General features: G+C 42.9%; 1 protein-coding gene across 5 annotated transcripts in view; it reads left to right on the top strand.

Annotated features, from left to right (window-relative positions):
* Positions 1 to 25974, top strand: part of LOC146862015 (broad substrate specificity ATP-binding cassette transporter ABCG2-like) — a 667466-nt gene that overhangs the window by 427648 nt on the left and 213844 nt on the right. For all 5 annotated transcript variants that reach the window (XM_085641173.1, XM_085641175.1, XM_085641174.1 and 2 more), the window contains one exon: positions 14486 to 14712. In XM_085641173.1, coding sequence (XP_085497299.1) covers positions 14486 to 14712 — 227 coding nt within the window. The remainder of the gene's footprint in view (positions 1 to 14485; positions 14713 to 25974) is intronic.

Raw genomic sequence — 25974 nt, 5'->3', positions numbered from 1 at the left:
ATAGATCACTGGATTGCTGTTTCTATTTGGTAAGATAAAGGTAATAGTTGTGCTTAAACACTGCAAGTGATTATAATTAATAGGGAACACCTCTATGACACTGTTAATATTTCATTATTCTTTCTGTGCATGCTTTCCATGAAATGTGTTTTTTCTGGTCCTCCAGTAGGAGAGACAGTTCCTGAATGAACATGGGCCGATGGCATACATTCATTGAGTTAGCAACCATGGAAGTCAATTCATCAAAATGCCAGGGGTAGCGGAAGTGACATCACCCACCCTTTGATCTCCACTTTCGCTCACGCACACATACATACACATACACACAAATTCACACATATACACTCACTCACACATAAGCACACTTTCACCTGCAAGCACGTACACAATATACATTTAAAGTCATTTTTTTACTTACCTCAGCTGCCATGGAAGGGCATATTCCAGCTTATTTTACTCCATTTTTATTACACTATTAGTGAATAATATATTTTATTTATGCACTATAAATGTAATTTTAAAAATTGACAGAAAATAAAGAGAGTGGAATCCCAGCTGTCCCTCTGAGGCCAGGGGTCGCAAAGGCAGTGCTAGGGTTAGCAAAGGGCTAGCTAAATGGCATCCATGTCTGCAGCTGAGGGCACAGATGGGCTTTTAGAAAAGACCCTCTTTGTTTTGCAGCAATATTTCAAAAACTGAAGTTCATGGCTCTGCAACTCTACTGTGTTACACTGTGTGCTTCGCTTCGTAAGGAATTCCTTTGCACACATCTCATTAGAGTTTCCTTTTTCTCTCAGTAGCATTAAAGATTTTGGAGCAACATGCTCGTAAGGCGAGACTTCATTGAGCAGTCCCCAAAGCATCGGAGCAGAAGTGGAGATGCCACAGCCATACCGACCCAGTCTCGGCAGGATTTAAAATATTGGTCTCAGGCACTGCTATAGAAATTGGGCATCCAGCCTCTGACTCGAGAACTTGTAGCAGGAATGAACAAGGATGTTCTCATCCAGTCTGTGTCTAGTATGAAAGATATACAAGCAGTACTGTTAACACTGATGTTACTGAATTCATCTGCAGTGTGTGCAGCAAATGTAAGAGTACCTGCATTCATGTGAAAGGCTTCACCACTTCTGACCTTCTCGGGCGTATTGAATGGACCCACAATGAAGCGTTTGTAGTTATCGAGAAGGCACTCAAACACTACCGGGCGCCAAAGTTGAAACCAAAACCTGCTCCTAGTAGAACTCAGCAGAAGCAGAAATTAATGTTAGGTATCATTAACACGCCAGAAATGACCAATTGAAAAAAAGGAGCTGGATGACACACTTTCTTTAATGATAGTGCAAGATTTGCAGCCCTCATCAGTAGTTGAAAATACAGGGTTTCTGCGATTTGTAAGGAAGCTCCAGCATAACTATGATATTATTATTATTAATAAATCTTGAATTGGGCATAGCTACCTGTACGGTTTCCCAGCGCTTAGGAGACTGGTTTGTAACCTACTTGAGTTACATAGAATAGCTAAGTTTGCAACTGTTTGCGGAACAAGGTCAGAGAGTTGCAACCTCTGATTAACTCAGGAAATGTGTTCCACAGTTTGGGTGAATAAAATAGAATGACCGGCCACCTATGCGCGAGCGTCTGAATTTAGGCACTTAACAGAGACTGGTTAGTAGAACGCAGTGTACGAGAGGGGAAGTAGGGCACAAATTCAGGGCCTGTGTAGCTCTTGATCTTTTACATGAAGCAGAGGGCCTTGAAGTTGATGTGTTTATCCACAGTGAGCCAATGGAGATCTTGAAGGAGGCCGGATACTGAAGAATGTGTGGAAGGTTGGATACCCATTGATACTGCATGGTCTACAGCATTCAAAAGCAGTGCACGGTCTATTCCACAGGGAATAACTGCACAAGAGGTAGATAAATGACTTAAAAGAAATGTTAGACCTTTTGGAGCCATTTTAATTGGCACAGAAAAATTATTCTGCCAGTCAAATGCAACATATTCCTTGGTGACTCTATAACTAATTGAAATGCAACGATCGCTGAGTGAAATAATTGAACATTACACTCTCTGAGCAGTAGAAGATGACATTGATAATGGCAATGTGAGTGATGCCGAGGCTGCACATCCTCTGCGAGAGCGAAGTCGCAACAACCATGATTCTGTAATTAGATTGTCCAGTGGAGCATTGTTTGATTTGAAAGCATTGAAAAGCATGGCATTTTAGGTCAGGCAACCATACTGGGTCCTAGATTCAAAACATGGTTTTCAAGAGGATCATCAGCCGATATACGTGTTTAGCAACTGGAGCTAGAAATTCAGTGGATGGTGGCCATAACAATTTCTTGCACAAAATGTTGAGTTTGGGCCTCCACCACCCAAAAAAGCCAAGATCTGACCCCTGGAAAGTGATTCTGAAAAGAAAAGAGGAACACGAAACAACAACAAAAAGACCTTATGTGAAGTAGACGAGTACATCGCTGAAGATATTGAGGATCACACAACTGATGTCTTTTGATGGTGGGGAATCCTCTCCTTCCACAGTTAGCACTGAAATATATCTGTGGAAGTGCAACCCCTGTTCCCTGCGCAAGACTGGTGAAATCATTGGTAATAGGTGGGCATGCCTAAAACCTACACATGTTGAAATGCTGACCTTGATATAAGCAAACTGCTGCAATTGTTTAAGGAATTTGAAAGACAAATGCTCAGTAAATAAATAATTGTTTTCTAAATGTTAAGGCTTCGTGGATTTTTTGTACACTTAATTAGCACAACATATTATTCCTTTTCTGTGAGTTGCAAAAAAATATTTTCATGGTTCTTATGATGATGTGTTTTTTCCTGGGCTTGGCTCTTATTTTGGCTTTTAAAACCAAGCCAGACCCCTGGTTCGGTCTTCTCGGGCTCACCCACTATTTTTGTTGGGTCTATGAGCTAATGTTCCAGGACCAGGTGGCACATAGGTTGCCATGCACATGGTTGGACTGGACAGTATATTGCCCCGAACACCAAAATAAGAGTGGCCTCCATCCATTAGCGAATCAGATAGCTAAAACAGTGGTTCACATTAGCAAATCGGGCTGTTTTCAACTTGCGAAGACACGCTATATACGTGTTTTGCAAGATATGGGAGACTACATGCATTTGTGCTTGCTGCAGGCAATGTTTGAGGTAATATCAAGGAAGACCAATAGTGAAAACACCCCATCAGACCATAAAACAGACACTCAAACAGCTCACACACTCATTCGGGTGTGGTGGCTCAGTGGACTAATGCCTCCACTGCAGGGGCCTGTGTTCAACCTCATGGTCACAGGTTCAAACCACAGCCTTTCATCCATCAAAGGATGATAAAATGAGTACCATTGAGTAGGGTAACCTGTTATTCAGCGCCAGGATGCCTATGGGTGAACGTGTGCTTTACAGATACACTTGTTATGTTATCGGCCAGACCAGCCTGTATGGCATGGCCAGATTGCCCTTTAGGCCAGTCCAACTCTGGTCATGCCCATAAGGAAGGACAAAGAAAACCTAAAAATCAGCCACTATCCTGTGCTAAAATCAGTGTCCACTGTGGGACAAGTCACCTGTCAAAATGGACTCCAGATAGACGTTAAGCAGGGGTAGGGATGCACAGTTTACTTGCCGTGCAATGAATGTAATTGCTACACGGGGTGACGGGGGGGAGGGGAGGGAGAGGGAGGAGGGGATATATCTATACATCGGCATATTTATTGATTTTGTGTTGTCATTCATGTTTTTTAGCCCTTGTGAATGACCGACAAGCATTTTTCACAGCCTTTGACTTTTCTAGGACCTTGCTTTCCTCTCACATTTATTAGATACATAATATCACGTTTTGCTTTTGTGCGCAGAAGGTAGCACGAGAAACTAAAATGTACTTGCAACTGCATCTCTGCTACGACCTTGTGTCCCTGGGCATCCAGGTATAGGTTGTTGGTTATCACACACCAAGCAGTTTTTTCTTTTTTTGTAGAGTTTTATACAGCACGAACTTGACCCGAATCCAAGTAAATTTCACAGCGCTTTACATAGCACCGGTTACGTTACATGAGGACACACATTCATATTTTTTTAGGCACTGGGAGATTACGTGATTTGCCCAGTTTCACAGGAAGTTCGGCGTCATTACCGAGACTCGAACCCAGTTCCCCAAGTCCGAGGTCGAGCGCCCTAGCCGTTAGGCTAGGCCAACCCTCTCAGTTGCAGAGATTTGCTCTGCAACAACTAAGGTGCGAGTGATTACGAGTATTTTAGGCGGGAGATGCTGAGGTAAATATGTAGGGTACTTTTGCCTAGGTCTGTGGCCTGGTTAAAAATCTAAAAAAACTCCCTCACGTGGCGCAGCTGACCTGTGACCTGTATAGATTGCCAGCTCTACTGACGGTCAGGTAAACAAGGGGTCAGCACTGCTAACACATTTGTGGTGGGTTTTTTTTGGGGGGGGGGGGGGTAGGTGGTGAACACTTGTCATGATGTTTGGAAGGGATTGTTTGCAAGACAGAGTTCAGTTAACGGGTTGGATGTTGCTCGCTTGCAGAAGTATTTTGTTCCACCCCAGTACTTTGCTGACAGAGGCAAGAAGCTAAAAGTGAGTACTGTTTAACTGCTGATGCAGCCTCTCTCACGTGAATCCACTTCTCGTAGAACGCAAGAGGACTGCAAACCCACAATGACACAGCGTTATATTCTCTTATTATTCAGCACTTTGTAAAAACATTTCGAGACCCTTTCACAATGAATCACTTTTGAGAAAAGCAAAATAATGTTGGTTGATTTCACAGTTCTGGGGTATTTCACAACCTTAATGAGAGACAGTACCACACCTGAAATTGACGTGTATACTTTTATTTTTTGGATGTTCAAGCGGCAGGTCCTCGAATTATTATGTCAGGCATGGGATTACCAGACTTTTGGGTAGAAAAGGTGATGTTCCTTGAATATTCGTTGGAGGAGCAATCGCTTAGTCAGCTGTGCAAGATAGGCGCTATTATGATAGCCTTGCGAAATAGGAATATTTCACTAGCTTTAGATTAGAGGAGTTAAATCATTGCTAATGTGCTATGCAGTTAAACTATTGCCCTGGATTATTTTTTAAGGATGCTTTGTGTACACATTGCAATGTGCCAAGAGAAATATATTCCACGGGGAGCAAGCCTGGGCCCTGTTGTTTGGATCCTTTATGGTCTTTTTTTCGGATAATTATGGGGGGTCCAGTCTGAATTTTTTCAGCGCCTAGAAGCCGCAGAGCTATGGTATGAAGCGTTATGTAAAAAAGTTATTCTAATTATTGATCGTTGCAGAGTTTGTTAGCGAGGGTTAAAGGTGCCTGTAGGTGAGTACTTTTGCTCACTAGAGTGGCCACTGTCTGAAACCCTGCAACCTCCTATCACCCCCTCCCCCGCTGTGACACTACTATCACCCCTTCCCAACTGGACCCCACTTTTCTTCATGTCACTTGTGGCTTTTCTTTCATTTCTTTGAAAACAAAAATAATAATAAAACAAAGCTTGAACTTTCCTTGGACAAAGATAGATCTTGGAGGTGTATTTTTGTACTGTTTTCTCCTGGAGAAAAAGCTGTCTCGCATATGCTTAGTCTGTAATTCAGTCATTCTGAGTTGTACCACTTGTCTGCAAAATCTGTGCCAACATGAACCCTGCTGAGCTTGGTTTGGCCCACCTGAGGTTTGTGAGCAGCTTGTACTGCTGTCCGTCTTTCTTTCTGAAGGAAGGCTGCAGTTAGCTGTTTGTCTTAATTTGCTGTCAATCTGGCACTTCTCTCTATCAAGTCTAATTGTGCAGGGTGCCTTAGTCGATGCATCTTCCACATTTCATATAGTTTTTCGTGCTGTTAGGTCTCAGCGCTTGGACGCCCCCGGGCATCAATCACGCTTAATAAATCCACATACAAATCCAAAATACAAATACAAATCGGAGTGACCTTAGAATTTCTATCACCTCAAATGCAGCCATAAAGCAAGCGGTCAGTGGCATTCCCTCATAATAGGGGTGCAATTGCATTCACTCCTTCCTATCTCTGCTTCTACGAGGATTGAATTTGGAAGCCAATGAGATCAGGAGGATTTAGTAGTCAAAGGTTAAGACTGCTTTCAGTGAGGGATTCTTGGAAGAGTGAATGTCCATGCAATATAGACTTCTAAGAGGTCTGCTTACATTGAGTGACTTTGGCATTTATAGAAGGAATCTTCTAAAAAAAGTCTTGGTTTAGGAGGACACAGATTTGAATCTTTTGACTTTCGGCCTCGGGAGGTAGAAGAGGTCCCCTGGTTTCCAGGGAACCTGAACCAGAGGGTGCGTCCACAAGGACAGGCTTGGAAACCTCTATTGGCACTTTAAAAACACTCTCTTGTCTCAGTAACTTCGAAGACAAGTCTCTAAATGTTCATGAAATTGCTGAAAACTGGGCCCAAGAACTTACCCTTAAAGGGGGACAATGTAAGAACAATGAAGTTTGGCAACGATGGAAATGAGGATTTTTGATCGAAGCAACTTTGTGCTGTGAAATAGAGTGGCTTGGAACACAGTACCTTCAGAATTCTCATATCGGCGTATTTATATAGTGCTGTAGCCTGGCATTTTGCAGAATCATCCATGCTTCATGCTTTAGCAGATTAGGGAAATCCATCATGGTCCGAAAGGTGAGTTTGAGACAAATAGGGCAGACAGTGTACTATGAATCACAACATTGTTTTGTAGCATGAGATGAATCTATGGCAATTCATGATATCATTGAATTAATAATTTCCATCTTAGACACCTAGGGTAATTCAGATAAGTATTTGTGTATGTGAAATCTAGCCAGCCAACACGTGTTTCACCGCGTAATAGCTCGCAGACCTGAGGCTTATTCAAAACTGTATAATCAAGCAAGTAAACTTATAATATTCAACTAATATATCAGACATACAAAATAGGACAAATAATAAATACATTGATAAAACCTGGGGGATATAGATGCGAAAACAAATATAAACAAACATGTTCATGAAATGACCAAAAGTAATATTTTATATAAATTCCGAAAACCCATTCCTCTGTTCTGTGAACAATGTAAACTGTGGTACGAGAACTAGGTGCATTCTAGGTGGTCTCGAAAGTGATTTTGTCAAACAGTTTGGTCAAGTACGAAAGTGAGGTTTACAACACAAGTCTCCTGATTTCAGAGCCATATACTAGAATAGACCATCTTCCTCCTCTTTTGTGTTGGTTGCGTCCTTAGCACTGACTGCTAATCCTTCTTTGCTGTCTCTTAATCTTCACCACAAAAGTATTGGACAGAGAAGAGATGCATATTTCAGTAGGTATGAGCACGAGGCACCTGCAAAAGTTGCATCAAGATTCCCCTCATTACGTGTTCTAAAGATTTGCTATAAGCTTATTTCCATCCCTTTTAGTCTCACAAGACAAAAATGAGAAATCCATGATGTTGCGAGAATATTTACGGATTGTTATGAATTTCATTAATCAACCTTCCACCCCATATTTTCCCCCGGGAGGAAGTAGAGGCGAGCAACTGGGAAAGTTAGGAAATAAAGTAGACCAAAGGAAATGCGATTCAACAGGATTTGTTGTGTGAGATATATGTGAAATTGGAATAGATAGGAGAGGAAGGATGGACAAGGGATGGGGAGGCATTCAGGCAAGGGTGGGAGGGAAGAGTGGGTGAAAGGCAGGGGTGCAAAACCGATTAGTAAGAGGTAGGCATTTTCTAGGCACTTAATGAGGTGGTGAAAGACAGAGGGAAAAGGACAAACCATTCTAGTGGCTGATCCTCGGGTCGGTGGAACTCTCAGAAAGTCAGTAGGAACACTCCTCGTCTGCCCCTTATTTGTAAACTCCATTAGGGAGGAGACTAATGTGCTGAAGCTCATAGTGAAGTCCTGACCTTGGAATGGAGCAGAGGCATCAGGCCTTGGGTTAATGTTGAGGTCTGTTCTCTATGGGGTGAGTGCTCACCATCACTGGCCACTGGAAGAAGTGATTCTAGGTCTTCTGCTTTGTGGTTCGAGGACGTTTCTATTCATTGCTGGAGAGTTAGCCAGCAAGACACCATTGCCTATGGTGCATCTGAATGGCTCATAGAAAATGTGCTATCTCAGAGGATTGTGGGCTGACTGATACCATCATAGAGGACAGTATCCTGCCTCACTTCATGCCTTTAGCAGAACAGGATCTAATTATGATATTACAGCGGACCCTAAAAAGTCATCACCGCATTGTTGGAGGAACATGCAGTGCCCGTGTTTAAGACTTTTATTAGTGGCATGAACAAATTCAGGTGCAAGGCAGCAGCAACAGATGGGTAGAGCCTGAATGATAAATTAAACAGCAAACTTTCCCATAGGATCAAAAGGAATTTATAAATCCCTTGCACATACTCCACCAGGGATGCTCGAAAACTGCAGCCACGAGTAGGATGCGTTCCGAAGTCCAGCCTCTGAAGAAATCAACGTGTTACCGTACATGGTAACCTAAATATGGGATAACATTGTAGAAATATGATGAGATGAAATTATTGTTACTACATTATGTACCTCAGGAGCTTTGATATTGGTTGACATTTATCTGGGGTTTTTGAAATTGCTGGCAGTATTCAAACTTTCCACATCCAGCATGCCGTAAGGCAGGACTGAAAGCATGAATGTTTGTTGTCAAGCCATGTAGTATGTGCCACCCACAGGCGAAATGAATACTTCAAAACACATAAAAAGAGCCCACGGGTCCTAATCATAGGGCTTGTGGGTTCTGCCTACCAAGCTATGGAGGGGATCCCTTTTAAAGGACGGTTCCCCTCACACACCAGAAGTGTCATGCTCCATCATAGGGGTGCTTCCTTGTGTCCAGAGCCTAGTTGTGACGCGGGCCACAACCCCCTCGATGCGAGAGAGGAACTCTGGGATGTTTTTTGTGAAAGAGGATGGTCCTAAAACGCTACTTGAGCGTGGTGTGTTTAAGGTGAGGTGCAGTGCTATAGTGAATAGTGATTTAATGTTTTAAAACTGCCTACAAGGTTAGCTAAGCAAAAGACACACAATTGATAGACGGAATGCAGAACAAATCAAAACTTTCACCCCCAGTCAAGGGATCTGGGTGAAATCCATCATTCTTTTGCTCACCATGCCACCCCAGTTTAGAACTGGCCATATGCAAATCAGTCTTGACCCTGTGCCACATGGGAACAGTCCAGCCCGAACTGCCAATCCAGGTCCTCCCTGGACTGAAAACAAGCACCCTAGGACCGGTTGCAGGGTTTCACCCCTCTTCAGCCAGGATAGCTTGATTCCAGTGGCACAGTGAGCCCATGACACACGTCTGGGCATACCTGGCGCACTTAGGGTGAGAAAGCAAAAGACACACAATTGATGGACGGAATGCAGAACAAATGAAAACATTCACCCCCAGTCAAGAGATCTGGGTTAAATCCATCATTCTTTTGCTCACCATGCCACCCCAGTTTGGACCTGGCCATATGCAAATCAGTCTTGACCCTGTGCCTCAGAGGAACAGTCCAACCCCAACTGCCAAGCCAGGTCCATCAACTGTTGTTTTTGTATTTGTCACCCCGAGTGGGACGGGTATGCCCAGACGTGGGTCCCGTGCTCTCCATGCCAATGGAATCAAGCTATCCTTGCTGAAGAGGGGTGAAACCCCGAAACCGGTCCTAGGATGCTTGTTTCCAGTCCAGGGAAGACCTGGCTTGACAGTACGGGCTGGACTGTTCCCATGAGGCACAGGGTCAAGACTGATTTGCATATGGCTGGGTTCAAACTGAATTGGCGAGCAAAAAAACGATGGGTTTAGGCCCAGATCTCTGTACTGGGGTGAATGTATGACATTGTTCTGCATTCTGTCCATCAACTGTTGTTTTTGCATTTTACAAGGTTAGCTAAGGCAAACTTTATTCTACTACCCTGTGACAGGATTAAAAACAGATAGCTTGTAGTGTAGCCGCCGGCATTAGAGACCGCTGCATTCAGAAACGATCAACATGTTCCGACCTAAATACCTGTAAAAGTGTCATGGCTTTCGTCATGAACAAATTACAGCTACTGCAGAGACTGAATATGTACAAAAGTGAGTGAAAAACACAATGGACACCGGTATGTCATATACACCAGTTGTCCTGTTGTTCAGTAGATTAGTTGGTGGAACCCTTAGTGACATAGCAATAAGGAGCCAAAGGGGAAAAGAAAAAGACTGGGTCATCCCCCACTCAAAACAGTTTTCCAACAAAAAGGACCCAATCTATTAAGTACAGGAATAATTTATACGCTGTGTAACAGAAGGAATCGAGAGGTATCAAATTAGCCTCTTCAGAACCACCCCCAATTGACTGGATTTGTGGGGTGGATTCCCAATTTACCAGGGTCTCTACTACTTTATAAAAAAAAATTGCAAGAACCCTAAATCAATGTAGCAGTCACTGTGTTCAAAAAAATTGTTTTATAAACATGTGAAAAAAACAATTCAATCACAGGGATATGACACCCCACACCGTGAATATCAGTGAAGAAAAATCAGTGAAGAAAAATATGTGCAGAACAAGGTAGCACCTCACGTGCGCAACACCTTAGCGGGCTGACACTGGTTAGATCATCACCAATACTGCCACGTTTCTCATCATAGGTTGCCACCTTGCTCAAAGAAAATTGGATAACTCGACCAACAACAAAAAAGGTGAAAATATGTGAACAACACACACCACAATCCTGATTTAAAATTGATAAAGAACCATGGCCATCATAATTTTATTCTTTGTTCATGGGTCAATTCAAAAATAAAAAGTGCTGTATTTTAACAGACAAGAAGCCAGTAAGCCGACATGTTTCATTGCCTTACTTTTACGGCAATTTCTTCAGGGCAACAGGACTTCATTCACCTTATCAGCACATTTGCAATGAACTACTTGTGACTGCAAAACATAGAAAGAAAGGGTTCTTGCCGTTACACACTGAGCGCCAAAACAGAATCTCACATAATCCATACATATAAAAATGACGTGGGTTGTCTTTACCCGTTGTCAGCCCAGGTTTTTCATACCAGCTTGACAGCGTGTCAGACAGGTACCGGAAATTTTGCAGTGATCCTGTACTTCGCAGGCCCACTTATACTTTGGGCATTCTGTAAAAAGATTTTTAAATTAAAAACCAGTCTTTCAACACATGTGTTCCAGAGAGTATCTAGCACATTACCTATATTTATCAATTATAGAGACTTAAGGATATTAAAACTAATCGCAGCTTTATCCCTTCTCCACCTAGGGATGTGTTCATATTTGTTCCGCTATCTGGCCTCGTCCAAAAGCATCTTTATCACACAATGTAACCCGTGACAAAGTTCTGCACAGGACCAGAGCCTCTTACTCCCACATAGGTATACATTCGCCATGCCCAGAAGTGTTAATGCACTTATGCCTGTATCACTCCCTCACTCATACATCTCACCGCACAATTATCACGTCCCGAGCTTCGACTCAGCCGCTCCGAAATCTTCGCGCGGCCATCTGATAAACGCGTCAATTACCCCGTGACTTCCGTTGATTACAACAAAGTCACGTGATACGTCACGTAAATCGGGGCGCCATCTTGGAAAAAGCAAGTATTCTCTTTCTTCCCTTAAAAACCCAATTGTAAGGGGTTCTTGGTCCCAAAATATATATCGTACATACACACCAGCCAAGCAATCTTTAGTGTATATCACGTGACTTTGTTGTAATCAACGGAAGTCACGGGGTAATTGACGCGTTTATCAGATGGCCGCGCGAAGATTTCGGAGCGGCTGAGACGAAGCTCGGCACGTGATAATTGTGCGGTGAGATGTATGAGTGAGGGAGTGATATAGGCATAAGTGCATTAACACTTCTGGGCATGGCGAATGTATACCTATGTGGGAGTAAGAGGCTCTGGTCCTGTGCAGAACTTTGTCACGGGTTACATTGTGTGATAAAGATGCTTTTGGACGAGGCCAGATAGCGGAACAAATATGAACACATCCCTAGGTGGAGAAGGGATAAAGCTGCGATTAGTTTTAATATCCTTAAGTCTCTATAATTGATAAATATAGGTGATGTGCTAGATACTCTCTGGAACACATGTGTTGAAAGACTGGTTTTTGATTTAAAAATCTTTTTACAGAATGCCCAAAGTATAAGTGGGCCTGCGAAGTACAGGATCACTGCAAAATTTCCGGTACCTGTCTGACACGCTGTCGAGCTGGTATGAAAAAACTGGGCTGACAACGGGTAAAGACAACCCACGTGATTTTTATATGTATGGATTATGTGATATTCTGTTTTGGCGCTCAGTGTTTAACGGCAAGAACCCTTTCTTTCTATGTTTTGCAGTCACAAGTAGTTCATTGCAAATGTGCTGATAAGGTGAATGAAGTCCTGTTGCCCTGAAGAAATTGCCGTAAAAGTAAGGCAATGAAACATGTCGGCTTACTGGCTTCTTGTCTGTTAAAATACAGCACTTTTTATTTTTAAATTGACCCATGAGCAAAGAATAAAATTATGATGGCCATGGTTCTTTATCAATTTTAAATCAGGACTGTGGTGTGTGTTGTTCACATACTTTCACCTTTTTTGTTGTTGGTCGAGTTATCCAATTTTCTTTGAGCAAGGTGGCAACCTATGATGAGAAACGTGGCAGTACTGGTGATGATCTAACCAGTGTCAGCCCGCTAAGGTGTTGCGCACGTGAGGTGCTACCTTGTTCTGCACATATTTTTCTTCACTGATATTCACGGTGTGGGGTGTCATATCCCTGTGATTGAATTGTTTTTTTCACGTTAATAAAAAAAAAATTTGGAACACAGTGACTGCTACATTGATTTAGGGTTCTTGCAAAACTTTTTTATAAATTAGTACAGACCCTGGTAAATTGGGAATCCACCCCACAAATCCAGTCAATTGGGGGTGGTTCTGAAGAGGCTAATTTGATACCTCTCGATTCCTTCTGTTACACAGCGTATACATTATTCCTGTACTTAATAGATTGGGTCCTTTTTGTTGGAAAAGGGAACCCTTAGTGAAACAAACAGATAGCGTTCCATACCAGTAACAATGTGATAGAGAGCACATACCGCAAGGTAAGACCACAACACCATAGACAAACAATAACATTACTTTGATGAAAACAGACATACCACCCTAAACTATTAATGAGTGGTTGTAAATGCGAGACTCACCTACAACAGTCAGCGACTTTACCGCATCTGTCCTGGGCTTTGAGCCAAAGGTACATACCCCAACCATCCTAGTGGATAAAGTTGGTGGCGTTAGGGTCAAGAGAAGAAGAGAATAGAGGTGTGGTTAAAATTAGCAAAGAGTTTGTTGAACAACCTCCACCGACAAATCTACTGAACAACAGGACAACTGGTGTAGTATTACATACCGGTGTCCATTGTGTTTTTCACTCACTTTTGTACATATTCACTCTCTGCAGTAGCTGAAATTTGATCCTGACAAAGGCCATGACACTTTTATAGGTCTTTAGGCCGAAACATGTTGATCGTTTCTGAATGCAGGTGTCTCTAATGCTGGCAGCCACACTACTGTTTTTAATCCTGTCACAGGGTAGTAGAATAGAGTTTGCCTTAGCTAATCTTGTAGGCAGTTTTAAACCATTAAATCACTTTTCACTATAGCACTGCACCTCACCTTAAACACACCACACTCACGTAGGGTTTTAGGACCATCCTCTTTCGCAAAAAACATCCCTGAGCTCCTCCCTCGCAGCGAGGGGGTTGTAGCCCGCGTCACGACTAGGCTCTGGACGCGAGGAAACACCCCTATGATGAAGCATGACACCTCTGATGTGTGAGGGGAACCTTCCTTTAAAAGGAATCCCCTCCATAGCTTGGTAGGCATCATACACACGCCAAACAGCCTTATGATTAGGACCCGTAGGCTCTTTTTATGTGTTTTGCATTGATTTAGTGGGGAGTCTGCCCATGCAGGTCCTTTAAATCTCCTCATAGCTCCCCTTGGGGAATCTCAAAACAAATACTTCACCAAGGGATTACAGTGCTTATCTGTTAGGAAGGCTAAGGCTTCTTTGCCTAGGGTCACAAAATGGACAGCTCCACCTGGGATCTGGCCGCCTTCTCTGACTTTTGGCTTATTTCCAAGTTTGTGTCCTCCACATATCAGATGCCCACTGACTCCTGCTTCTCTTGTCTGGTGCACGTGTTGCTGTTAAAAGTGACAGGAGGCTCAAGAGGCGAATATTAATATTGGTTTCAATCTGTGATGCAAGCGATGATTTTGAAAAGCACAATATTTCACTGAGAGTGGTTTTGGATGGCAGTGGGCAGTTTAGTGCCTAGCCTTCTCAAGCTGTCTTTTAATATTATGTCTTATACTGCAGTTACTGATGTTCTCTATGCCTACTACAGAAAGACTAACATCCTTTATTGTTGTTTGTTTACTGCAGGGCTGTCAGCCTTCAACAATGTCCAAGATGGAGCAACACACGGCAATCTCTATGTCGGAGCCAAGTGTGAATGGCCTGCACTCTCAGAAAGACTTCTCGCCCGGCTCCAAGAAAGCGGCCTCTGGAAGCACTCTCACCTTTCATAACATCTGCTACAGAGTGAAACTGAAGACTGGCTTCATATGTTGCCGAAAAGTCGTTGACAAGCAAATTCTGACTGATATCAAGTATGTGATCATGGCGTCCATTTAACTGGAGTTTGTACTGCAGGCTGTTGTTTGTAGTGCAGGTAGCTTTTGTGTGATGCCGGCTCTGGGATTGCTGTTTTTGTGACTTTAACCACATATGTACAGTTTCTGTTATATTTTCACTTGTCCAAGAGTGTAGGTCTTTAGTTTAGTTCTTCGATGGTCAGTTATTATTCAGCTGGTACACTGGTGTCTCTCTGAGTTCAGATGAAATAAATCTACGGCTCGGAAGAGCCAGGTTAGGAGTTCCTTTAAAACTGGAAATTAAAGCCCAGAAGATTCTTTTTGGCTAAAGTCAATTGTTGCGTTTTTGCAGTGTTCTTTTGATAAGCCAGGACATGCCATAAGCGATGACATGCCTAACCCCTTGGCATTGCTGGATCCTAAGCCCCAATAGAGCCTTCTTGGCATTGCTTGCATTATAAGCTATGATATTGCCTCCTTGGGTTCCTACTATGACATCGCCTGTTTGGCATTGGTTAGATCTGAAGACATGAGTTTGCCCCCTTTACCATTGGTTGGATATGTGTGTTTTGGGTTGATCGTTCTCTTGATTGCACCATGGCTCAAAGATCTTGGTAATGGTGAAGACTTTAGTAATTGCATAACCGGACTTGGACATGAAATAGGTAGTTCACAGTACCCCCCCTTATATGACATTCTGAAGAATTCTTGTTACGCAATACAAACAATATCAAATGCCATCCCGTAATGTAATATTAAATCTATTACTAATATTTAAACTGTAATGTCATAGTTTATAACCCATGCTCGGCATGATTATGCACAAATAAAAAGCCACTCCAACATAAGTTTATACTGTTGGTTCTTACAAATAGATGTACCTTTTACTTTTTTTTCTCTATAAAGTTAAGGGTCAAGTCTGGAACTTGTGGAGTCTCTACTGGAATGTACCTTGTATTTTATTCATTAAAGCACTCTAGTTTTTTTTCAAATTGTTCTGCTTTCCACTGCAGTTTTTCTGCATGAGCCTGATGCTAAAATGGCTCAGCTTTCTTTATAGAAGTATAATCAAATCACTCAGAAAAAAAAGAAACGGGTAAGAGTGACAGAAGGTCACTTGCCAAGACCAGTAGTTCTACAACATGGGTCTTTTGGAGAGTGACAAACACGAACCCTCTCCCACTCTTACAGCAAGCTACGCTGGGCCATCCTGGCTGTCTTGTTTTCACCTTTACGCCGGTCACCTTGCTTAATTTCCACACTACTATAAGACAGAAAAAGTTTCCCATGTTTTCAGACCCAACTCACAAATTGAGAATCAGGACTTCCGGTAAGAGAAAATTGTGTTCTGTCTGGTCCTAAGTTAACCACTTCAGAAGATGGATGGAGCACTTCCCCACTTCCTGTGTGCAAGCCCTGTTAGATACATGTGAAGGCACTACTCAAATCCTTGCTTCTTTGTTGAACTTAAGAGGATGAAAATCAGAGTTGTCCTAAATGTAAAGCAAGAAAATGTTAACACCAGTGCTGAAAAGTAGTCATTTTTCGAGGGTAAGACTTTTGGCATTCATTAACTCTCACTGTAAAGGACAGGAGAGGATGACATAGGAGACCTATATTTACGTTTCTCATTGTCTTGTTTTTAGCAAAGAGATATCGATTTCGTTTTCCATTTGTACTTTCTGTTGCTTTCACCGTTCACTCCTTTTTTTTATCATCCTACAGTGAAAGTTACCCTACTCCAGTTGTTTAACCCATGCTGTTGTCACCACTTTCGCCCCTCTTTAATTCCTCACTGTGCATCTTTGCTGCCTCAGCATATTTACCACATGGAACCATGTTTCTCTGTGTACCCTATTGACTCATATCTGCTTGCTATGTGTAGCTTTTGGGTTTAGCAGCACAGTTATCAAGCAAACCTATTGACAACAATGAACGTGGAGATTGCCACTTTCAGCCATTGTCTTTTTCCGGCCACCCTCTTTTAGCCACTGGCTTGAATCTTTGTCGATCATTTCTTGGCTCAGCCCAGTCGAGTATTCATCTCTCGCTTAAGGCTGTTTGGCGTATCCTTCCTCCTTCACTCAAGTGCTTGCATTGAATTCCATGAGGGACTACTTACAGGTACAGCCGCCTATGTCCAGTCCTGCTGGCTGCCTCCCATTTGTCTTGGAGTAATGTGCTAAACCTGTGTCCGCTAACAGATTAGGTACACACCTACTGACTTTGCAGATGACTGCTCTTCCTTGCCTCGTTGTATCTTCTGTTAATGGCTCACTTTTCTTCATGTATCTGCCTCCAAATTTCATAGTGAGGCAGACTACGTTTGGCAGCTGTCTTCCTATTTTCTAGCACTCATTTAGTTTTTATTATTCTAAAATACTATTGTTTTCAGTTTTTTTTATGATGAAGGCGTAATAGGGGTCTCTTTGTCGTTGCTCTGCATGACAGTCGACCTCTTTGAATGAGTGCTATTTTTCTCCCTTTTCAGCCCATTTGCTTTTACTGTCCTGTCCCTGGGCAATTGCTGCTTCTTCCCAATGCCCCGATTATGAGTGCCCAGGAAGGGCAGGTACGGGTTTATCATTCTAAATAAACTCTGGCTTTGTTGAATTCAGAACATATACAGTGCAATAGATTGTACATATTCAGTGTTTCATCTGAATGAGATGTGTTTTAGTGATTACTGCACCCATCTGCAAGTCACAGTGAATACTATGGACCCGATTACGAGTTTGGCGGTCAGTAGGACCACCAAACTTGTGGTGGATGTGCGGTGGTGGTTGTGGACCACTGTACCAGTGGTCCAACCGCTGTAATATGAGTTCAGCAGTCGGACCGCAATTGGACCGCTGCAACCACCAAGGATACGTGATCCCTGGCGGTGGCGTGGCGGTCTGAGGGCAGAAATTTGCTGGTGGTGCTGCTCAGGCACCGCCAAGCATATCACAAGATTCCTCACATCCACCCTTTTCATGGCGGTGAACCCACCATGAAAAGGGTGACATGAGGAAACTTAGGGGGCCGTACAGGGCTCCCTGTTCCCTCAAGGCCATGGGATGCATGCAGGGGGCACATGGTGTGCCCCCCTGTATGCATGCACCCCCTTTCCTGCATGGCATGGACTTTACAGACCATGCAGTGCAGAAATGGGATTTGACGTTCCCATTGCAGCTCCTTTTTAATAGGCACCACCCTGTGAACGCCAAAGGACAACTGCCAGACCACGAGAACTCATAATCTGGCGGGCAGCCAGCAGTGAGGTTTGGTGGTGTGGGAGCAGGGTGGTGGCTTGGCGGCCCGCTTCCACACAGCCAAACTCATAATCAGGCCCTAAGCTTTTTTCCCTTTTTAAATCTCGTCAAGTTTGACCTGCTGAAATATAACCAGAAATGTGCATACTTTACCACTAGTAATTTCCAATTGTGGTAAACTCCACAGAGCTCGAAATTCCAATCTCTTCGCAAATGGAGGTTTGTGCAGGGATCGGAAAATTACAGTCCACTTATGATCAGGGTCAAAGGCATATGCTACAGTTATTATTAATGTCTTGAAATAATTTCAGTCCTTCTAATGGGAATATCTTTGTATTCTCTTATTAAGGACTGCTCTTGTCCTCTACAGGTTTTTTTAAATCATATGTTTATTGCTTTGTATTGTGTGCCTCACATCACACCATGATGCAATTAGCTTGATATGCATCCTTCTCTTTTGACTCTTGTTGCTCAACAGTCTTGTACATGAGGAGTCTAAGAAACATCTACTAAACGTGATTGCAAGCGTTATCCATATTCCGTCATCGCAGAGGGATCTTTAAGTTTCTCCTACTTGAGAGAAGCAACTTATTCAATTCAACAAGAAATGCTCATCACAACAATACATATGCTCTGCTTTCGAAAGAGAAACAATAGCAAAAATTCTTACAGAGATTCCAACACTGCCCAATAATGTCTCCGCTGTTCAGAGCTGGTGCTGAACTCCTTACGGGCCATGTTCCTAAATAGATGCTGTAAAAGGGAGGGTGGGAGAGGGATGGGTCCCCAGTATTGGGCCTGGCCATTTGTTCATCTAATGCTTGAGGTGTCCTGGTGAGGGTATGTCAGGGTGCTGACTCACTAGTCGGAGAGGGGTATTGCCCGTAGGGCAGTCCTATGCACGCTGTTTAGTTCGTTTTACACTCTGCAAGGATGGTGTCTAAGGCTTTTGCAAGCTCAGTTGTTCTTAAGCCTGATGCGCTTCCATTGTGATAGGGTAATTTCATATCCAGACCCATGTTGCAACCTCTTGACGGCATTTTTGTATGGACGGTGTTACTCTTCCCTTTCCAATTCATGGCATTACATGTTTTTTGCCAGTATAAAGGCTAAGCCAATGAAGCGGCTTGTTGTCTTCTTCTCTTTAGGATGTGGGAAATCATCAGGAGAAGCGCCCTATTTGTTACCTGATTCATTAACTGTGTCCAATATGCTATATTTTGCGGGCAGCTCCATGCCGTGTGGGAAAAGTCAGCATCCAGTAGTACGCAGTGAGGGCTTTTAGCTCCAGTATGTGGGATGTGTGCGTTAATGCGTTCAGCGGTTGGGTAGCTTCTGTGCAAATAATGAAATGGTATTCATTTGAACCTATTATTGTGGAATACCCAAGGTGTAGTTGACAAGATCCCACTCCACCTAACCTCAACAATGTCCTATTCCATATCTCCCTCCCACTTGATTTTAAGGACTGAAAGAGACCTCCTTGACTGCTGCTACAGCGCTCTGTATATCTGTATCACAGCTTTATGTTTCGCTGAGATTGTGCACACTACCTGCATTATAGGGTGGGAGAGTGACTCATCGCCCATGGTTTTCCCTAACTGACTAAACCAACCGTAGCCCAGCAAAAAGTAAGAAGTGATTGCGAGAGAGATTGTACAAATCGCAAAGGGTTTGGAAATCGTGAGGCTTATTGTCTTCTGAAAGGTTTCCCACCTTAAATATTCCCACTTCCATCGAAGTGTCCATTCCCTCCAAGTTATATCTTTCCCGTAGACTACGTATTCCCGGAATTGAAAGTCCTGGGGCATATGGGATCCGGGTATTTGTTCTATATAGCATCAAACCCATCTATAGTCAAGTCACCCGCAGCCCCCATGGCCCACCCTGTGTCCTCCCCTTGATTCTTAGGCGAACACTCCTCTGATCAGCCAAGGATGGAATGTTACTACTGACTATTGTAGGTGTGAACATGCATCCACATGGCAAACCATTGTACTTCTGCTGCAATATATAAAAACTTGTGATATCCGGACGTGCCAGAAACTCCTGATTTGCCAATAACCTGCTGCTGCAGCCAACACGCTTCCTAAAGAAAAAAACCTACAATTGAGCCTTCTTTGGGGCCGCTCCAAGAATCTGGAACTCTCTCCCACCCTCCATCAGAAGACTTCCGTCCTTGGCACACTTGAAGAAAGAGACCAAAACTTTCTTAATGGGAAAATACCTCATCCAATGACTACTTTACAATCACCTCATAGACTTGTTCCACCCTCCACCTCGGCATTATCCACGGTCTCCACGGATGATACATTTTTCTGCACTCCTGGGTATCCCCCCAAGAGCTGAGACTGCGTGCCTTCTTCTACATTATAACTACCTGCTTTAATTTTTATTCCACATGTAGCTTGGACCTTAGACGGCAGGTCCCTCCTGTATAAGGTAGCCTTCTTGTATTTTTTATCTACCTGCTTTAATTTTCTCCCACTTGTAGCTTGGACTTTAGACTGCATGCTCCTCCCTTATAATGTATTCCTATCCCTCCCAATCTGATCCCTCCCATCCTTATGTTTTGTATTCGTCCCCCTAAATCCTGTAAAGCGCTCTGATACCCTCACGGGTCTGGTTCGCGCTCTATAAAACTATAAAATAAATAAATAATAAAATAAAATTACAGCTTGTAGTTTGGGGCAGCAAGGCCCACTTCCACCATAGGGAGATTAAGTTTCATTAATGCTGCTCTCTGTCACCCACGTCCCCATAGTAGATCCAACAATATTTTGTCCAATTCCCCAAATATATCTTTAGGAATTTTGAGGGGTAACGTTCCGAAAGAATGTAAGAGTCTTGGCAAAATTACCATTTGAAAATGGTCAGTCTTTCTGTCATTGAAAGGGGTAGGGCAGCCCAAAAGTTACTGCGGATCGTAATGAGGCCATAACTCACCTAAGGCTGCCATCTACAAGGTTCATTTCAGTTCTATTAATCTGCACCCCCAGATATCGAAATGTAGTATTTTTCCATTTAATTAGTTGTGAAAGTGGTGTGTGAATCTCTGTTTAGTCCTGCTTTCTGGATATATCATGCATTTACTTCAGTGAACTCTCAGAGCAGACAGTGTACATAAAGTATCCAGAACTATCATCATTGTGATATGGGTTTGAACATCCGCTATATATAAAAGTAAATTATTTGTGTATAATGAGGTGAAGTGCATAGTGCGATTATCTGTTAATTCCACAGACGTAATACCCTGCCACATTAAACTAGCAAATGTTTCCATCACTATGGCAAATAATAAACGAGAGATGGAGCAGCCTTGCCCTGTGTGCCTCAGACACCATCCTAACAGTCCTCACCCCACCTGGCAAACTAGTGCAGAGCAATGCTATCCACGTCTAAAAACCTGTTCCATAGCCAGCAGCACAACATCTAGGTTTCACCAATTCAGTGTGTCAAAGACTTTTTTAATATCCACTGCTATGATTGCCTCTCCCAAAATTTCAGTGAGCGGTCTAATATTCATGGCTTTGTTCCGTCATGGGTTGACCCCGTATTGGTCCAAGTGGATTAATTGTGGCATAATGAGAAGTATTCTGTTTGCCAATGCTTATTTTTTATCTTATAATCAACATTCAACATTGAGATTGGGCAATAAGGTGCCTAGGGCTTCCTTCCAGGCTCGGGCAGCGGTACCACTATTGCCTCTCTCATTGTGGGCGGAAGATCCCCTTGTTGGCGAGACATGTTGATCTTGTCCGTTAGAACTGGAGTCACAATTCTTATATAGTGAGTGGAATTCCCCTGGGAGCCTATCTGTCCCCGGGGTTTTCCCTGCTGCCGTTTCTTTTATTCATTTTCTAAGTTCTAGAGTCCCTATTTTCTTGCCCGGGGCTTCAAATATTTCAGGTGTTACCCTAGTCAAGGCAGTGTTCAGCAGGAATCCGGCAGGATCCTGCTTGGTGGGGTCTTTTCCCCCCTCGTATAGTCATTCATTATAATCTCTGAAGGCAGTACTTATACTTTCTTGGGAGTAGAGCATCGCACCCTGCGGTGTTTTAAGAAATAGAATGGATCCTGTTGTGTCAGCTTTTATTAACCATGCTAGTAGGCGACAAGTTTTATCACTTTCATTATGCATGGTTGTTTTCCATGCCTTGTAATCAACTCATCATAATGTCTCAGTAAGCTGAGCTAGCTTTTCCTCTACCAGGGAGTCCCTGGAGGATGGTGCGGTCACCACTTGCCTTTCTGTCTCTCTTAGTCTACTCATCTGCTGCGTGGCCTCCATACTAAGGGGCTTATTCACAAGCCCCTTGCGCCACTGTTACGTCACTTTTCCCATGTTAAAAATGACGCAAAAGTGGCACAAGGGGCTTGTAAATCTGCCCCTAAGTGTACAGCACACCCCAACCACTCTCGGTATGCAATGCCCCTCTCCAAGTGCTTTCCATTCCACTAAGGTGATGTCGCCGTCCCCTTCTTGTCAGTGAAGTAATTTTTGAGTTCACGGGTTTTTGGACAGAAAACCTAATCCTCCAACATATCCACTTCCAACTTCCACGAAGGGATCCGTGATTGGGGCATGCCCCAATCCCTCGCCCGCACATAAGGTGGTGATCTAAGCGTGTTCTACATAAATATTCTGAGTTGCTGCCCCGACCTCTCTTCTTACACAGTAGGTGATCCAGCGCGGAGTGCAAAATCTCTCCCTACCGTCAAGGACCAAAAGATCTCACACGCGCACACTATCCATACATTCGTTGGTGGGGCCCATAACACCAACACACACTCACCATCAGTCCGTGCGAGAGGCGATTATCCTTCCAAGCGCTGAATAATGACGGAGGAAGATACCACTTTACCCTAATGAGCAACAAACCTACAAACCCTTCTTATACTCATTAGGCCCTAGATTTCACATTTGGTATTCCCCTCATAACCGGGACGGATCTGTTAGTTGTATATTTAAGTGAATTTCTGATACTCTAATTAACCTTTTCATTAACACATTTCAATGAATAAACAACCCAACTCATTTCTGTAGATGTTCAAATCCAAATTTATATTAATATTGCAGATTAAATCATTCCTTTGATCAAGTTGCCATTCATATTTACCTAGTCTGGCTAAAGTCGTCCTCTATGTCAAATTTTGCAGTCTCACAAATCTATGCCCATCAATTTTAGCAGGTTTAGTTCATCAGGAGTTTGGGCATTAATTCAGTCCGTCAAAAATTCAGGCTAACAGCTGTCCTGCAGTGTCACCATCCTCTCTGTCAGCATATCATCAGGAAATCGAAGGAGCGACTCTCGACCTCTCTATTCTATGGGTTTTTATAATAATTTCAATAACAAAATGTAACAAAACTGAGTTTTAAACTGTTCTGATTGGCTGATCAGGGGTCAACCTCTCCGTTCCCATAAAGTTTAGTCCATGGTGTCAGCATACTTGCTGGTTCCGGTTCTTTAATAAAGTCTTTTGTCTGCAGCGTTGGCACCATTCCCAGTGGCCTTGATAAGTACAGCTAGCCTGGGGTCAGGACGGGGCCATTGTTGCTCATGTTAGCGCAGGCGCACTTCACCCAAGCCTGGTTCAGCGTCGGCAGTCGGGTTAGGCACCAAGAGCAGCCATCATTCGATAGGCCAGAATAGTCAACTTAAGCAAAGAAACACAAAAACGTAATTAAAACATAAAAATGACTGATTAAATGTTATTCCCTCGCTAATACCCATATGTGTGTGTATTTATCTAGCCAAAAGCAACACTCAATGCGATTATACTTACTAAATAAAGCACGAATCACAATTACATCACCAAAGCAACATATATTATGCAATGTTCTAATTATCTATCATTAGTATGCGTACTAAATTTAGTTCACTTAATTAATTAGGCCATGCAGATGCAAATCCCACGTGTATTTCGGTCATTAATAAGGTTGGTCAGTTATTTCCACATCACTCCAAACCATTAGTACGATTATAATTAATTAATCTAATTAATAAACGACATGTAAAATTGGGTGGGTATACAAAATTATGCATAACCCGCTCCAGCATAGGCATACAGTCCACGTCTTACATCTACAGAGTAACCAGATGTCCTGGCTTTCCCCGAACAGTCCCAATTTTCAGAGGTCTGTCCCGGCGTCCAGACGCCTTTTGCTATTTTATATACATGTCCTGGTTTTTGGGAAGCAAGCTGAGTGAATATGAGTATAAGCATTGAAACGCACAGATGTGTAAAAATAAACACTAGAGTAAGTAATCTCTTTGTGTCAGGGCGGGCGGAGCTCAGTGGAAGCATCAGTGCATGCTCCAAGCAGAGGGGAGAAGGGGACTGAGGGGCAGGGAGGAGTTTACGCTGGTCTGCCGCAGGCCATGCTTTAAATAGGAATCCTTCTTGTAAATTAAGAGTTCTAACGAACAGGAGACTTAAACTTTCAGAACGAGTCTCTGCTGGACACCATTATGCTGGCTGCTGCACTTTCACAATGTTCATTCATGTAACAAGCATGCTCTCTAGGTAAAAGTGGCTTCAACAGGTTTCACAGTGTTTGATGGTCACTTCACACACTGTGCGTGTGTGTATGTGTGTGTGTATATATATATATATATATTTTCACTCACACACATATTTTCACAGAAAAAAACAAAGGTTCAAGTGACTTTATAGTTAGGTATGCAGATAATATATTACTTTACATTAAAAAAACTCAGAAATTCCCTGAAAAAAAGGTTAACTTTACATTATATTTATGAGAAATTATCAGTTGAAATGTAATATTTTAAACTCAAAATACCATTGTAAATCATCAGTCTTAGTTAACTCAAGTAAATACTACATTTTGCCCCTTGCCATGCAGTGATGTTATCAATTATATATTTTCTGTTGTTATCACTGATATTACCAATGATGACATAGAAAATGACATGAGTATTGTAATATGTGAGGTCTTAAGTGGTGCATGGTGAATTTCTAGAGTTTTTTTTTTAACATAAAGTAAGGTTTTATTACCATACCTAACTATGCCTACCCTCCGAGGCGGACTACTGAAGGCCGTGCACGGCGTGGGCCGTAGAGCCTGGCCTGTGGCCTGGCCCAGCACCTAATGTATAACCCCCCCCCCGCCCCCGGAGCGGCTAACCCCAACAGACACCAAATATGCCTTTTTTAATTTTATTTCTATCCCGATCCAACGGTACTCCTGTGGAAGTCCAGGGACCAGTGCTAGCTTCCAAGGGACTCATGTGGAAGGAAATATAGTGGCCAAGGCTGGCTGTCCCAGGATCGGAGCACCCCCAATGACCCCTTTTTTTAAAACAATTGGACCCGGAGGTCCGTCTCAGACTCTTCCCTATAACCCCCCCCACCGTCCTCCCCCCCCACACAAAGTCCCAATGCTCACTATATCCTTACTCTGCCCCATTATATTTTTTATGTTCAGGACACAGGAACCGAGTCCTGTAATGGCCACCTAACCATCTTTGCTCAGGCTGTGGCCAGCCAATCCGAGCGTGAAGTCCTGAGGGAGCAAGATGGCCATCGGGAAAAGAGGACCTCTCAGCCAATCAGAAGGCTTTATTCTTTGAATTTGCATGCCTGCTGTATTCCCGCAGGACTCCTACAAGTCCAGCTGTCCAGATATCTGTATATTTTGAACCTTTATTTCTCCAAAACTGATATAACTTTCTGGCAAATTTGTTTTTATTCTGTTCAACCATTTTGGCTGTAGTGCTGTCCAAATTTCCTATAGAAATTGCATGTGGAAATTGCGTTTTGGGATGACCCTTCCCTTTTTCTTGGCCCCTGCTTGCTGGATCACACCAAAACTTTCCTGGAAGAAGTTGAGGTGAATTGACTTATTTTTAGAAAAGTTTTGCAAAGAGTTGTCAAGTGGCACCAAATTATTTGCAAAACTATTAAACACTCTTCCTATTGAAAGTCTATCTTAACTATAACTACACAGTGGTGACCGCCACTGTGTAATATAGACACACATACACACACACTCACTCTT

Source organism: Triturus cristatus, chromosome 2_2 (genome assembly GCF_964204655.1).
Source record: "Triturus cristatus chromosome 2_2, aTriCri1.1, whole genome shotgun sequence".
In the NCBI taxonomy this organism is placed as follows: domain Eukaryota; kingdom Metazoa; phylum Chordata; class Amphibia; order Caudata; family Salamandridae; genus Triturus; species Triturus cristatus.
The sequence above is the reverse complement of the archived record's forward strand: the minus strand, read 5'-3'. Positions and strand labels throughout refer to the sequence as shown.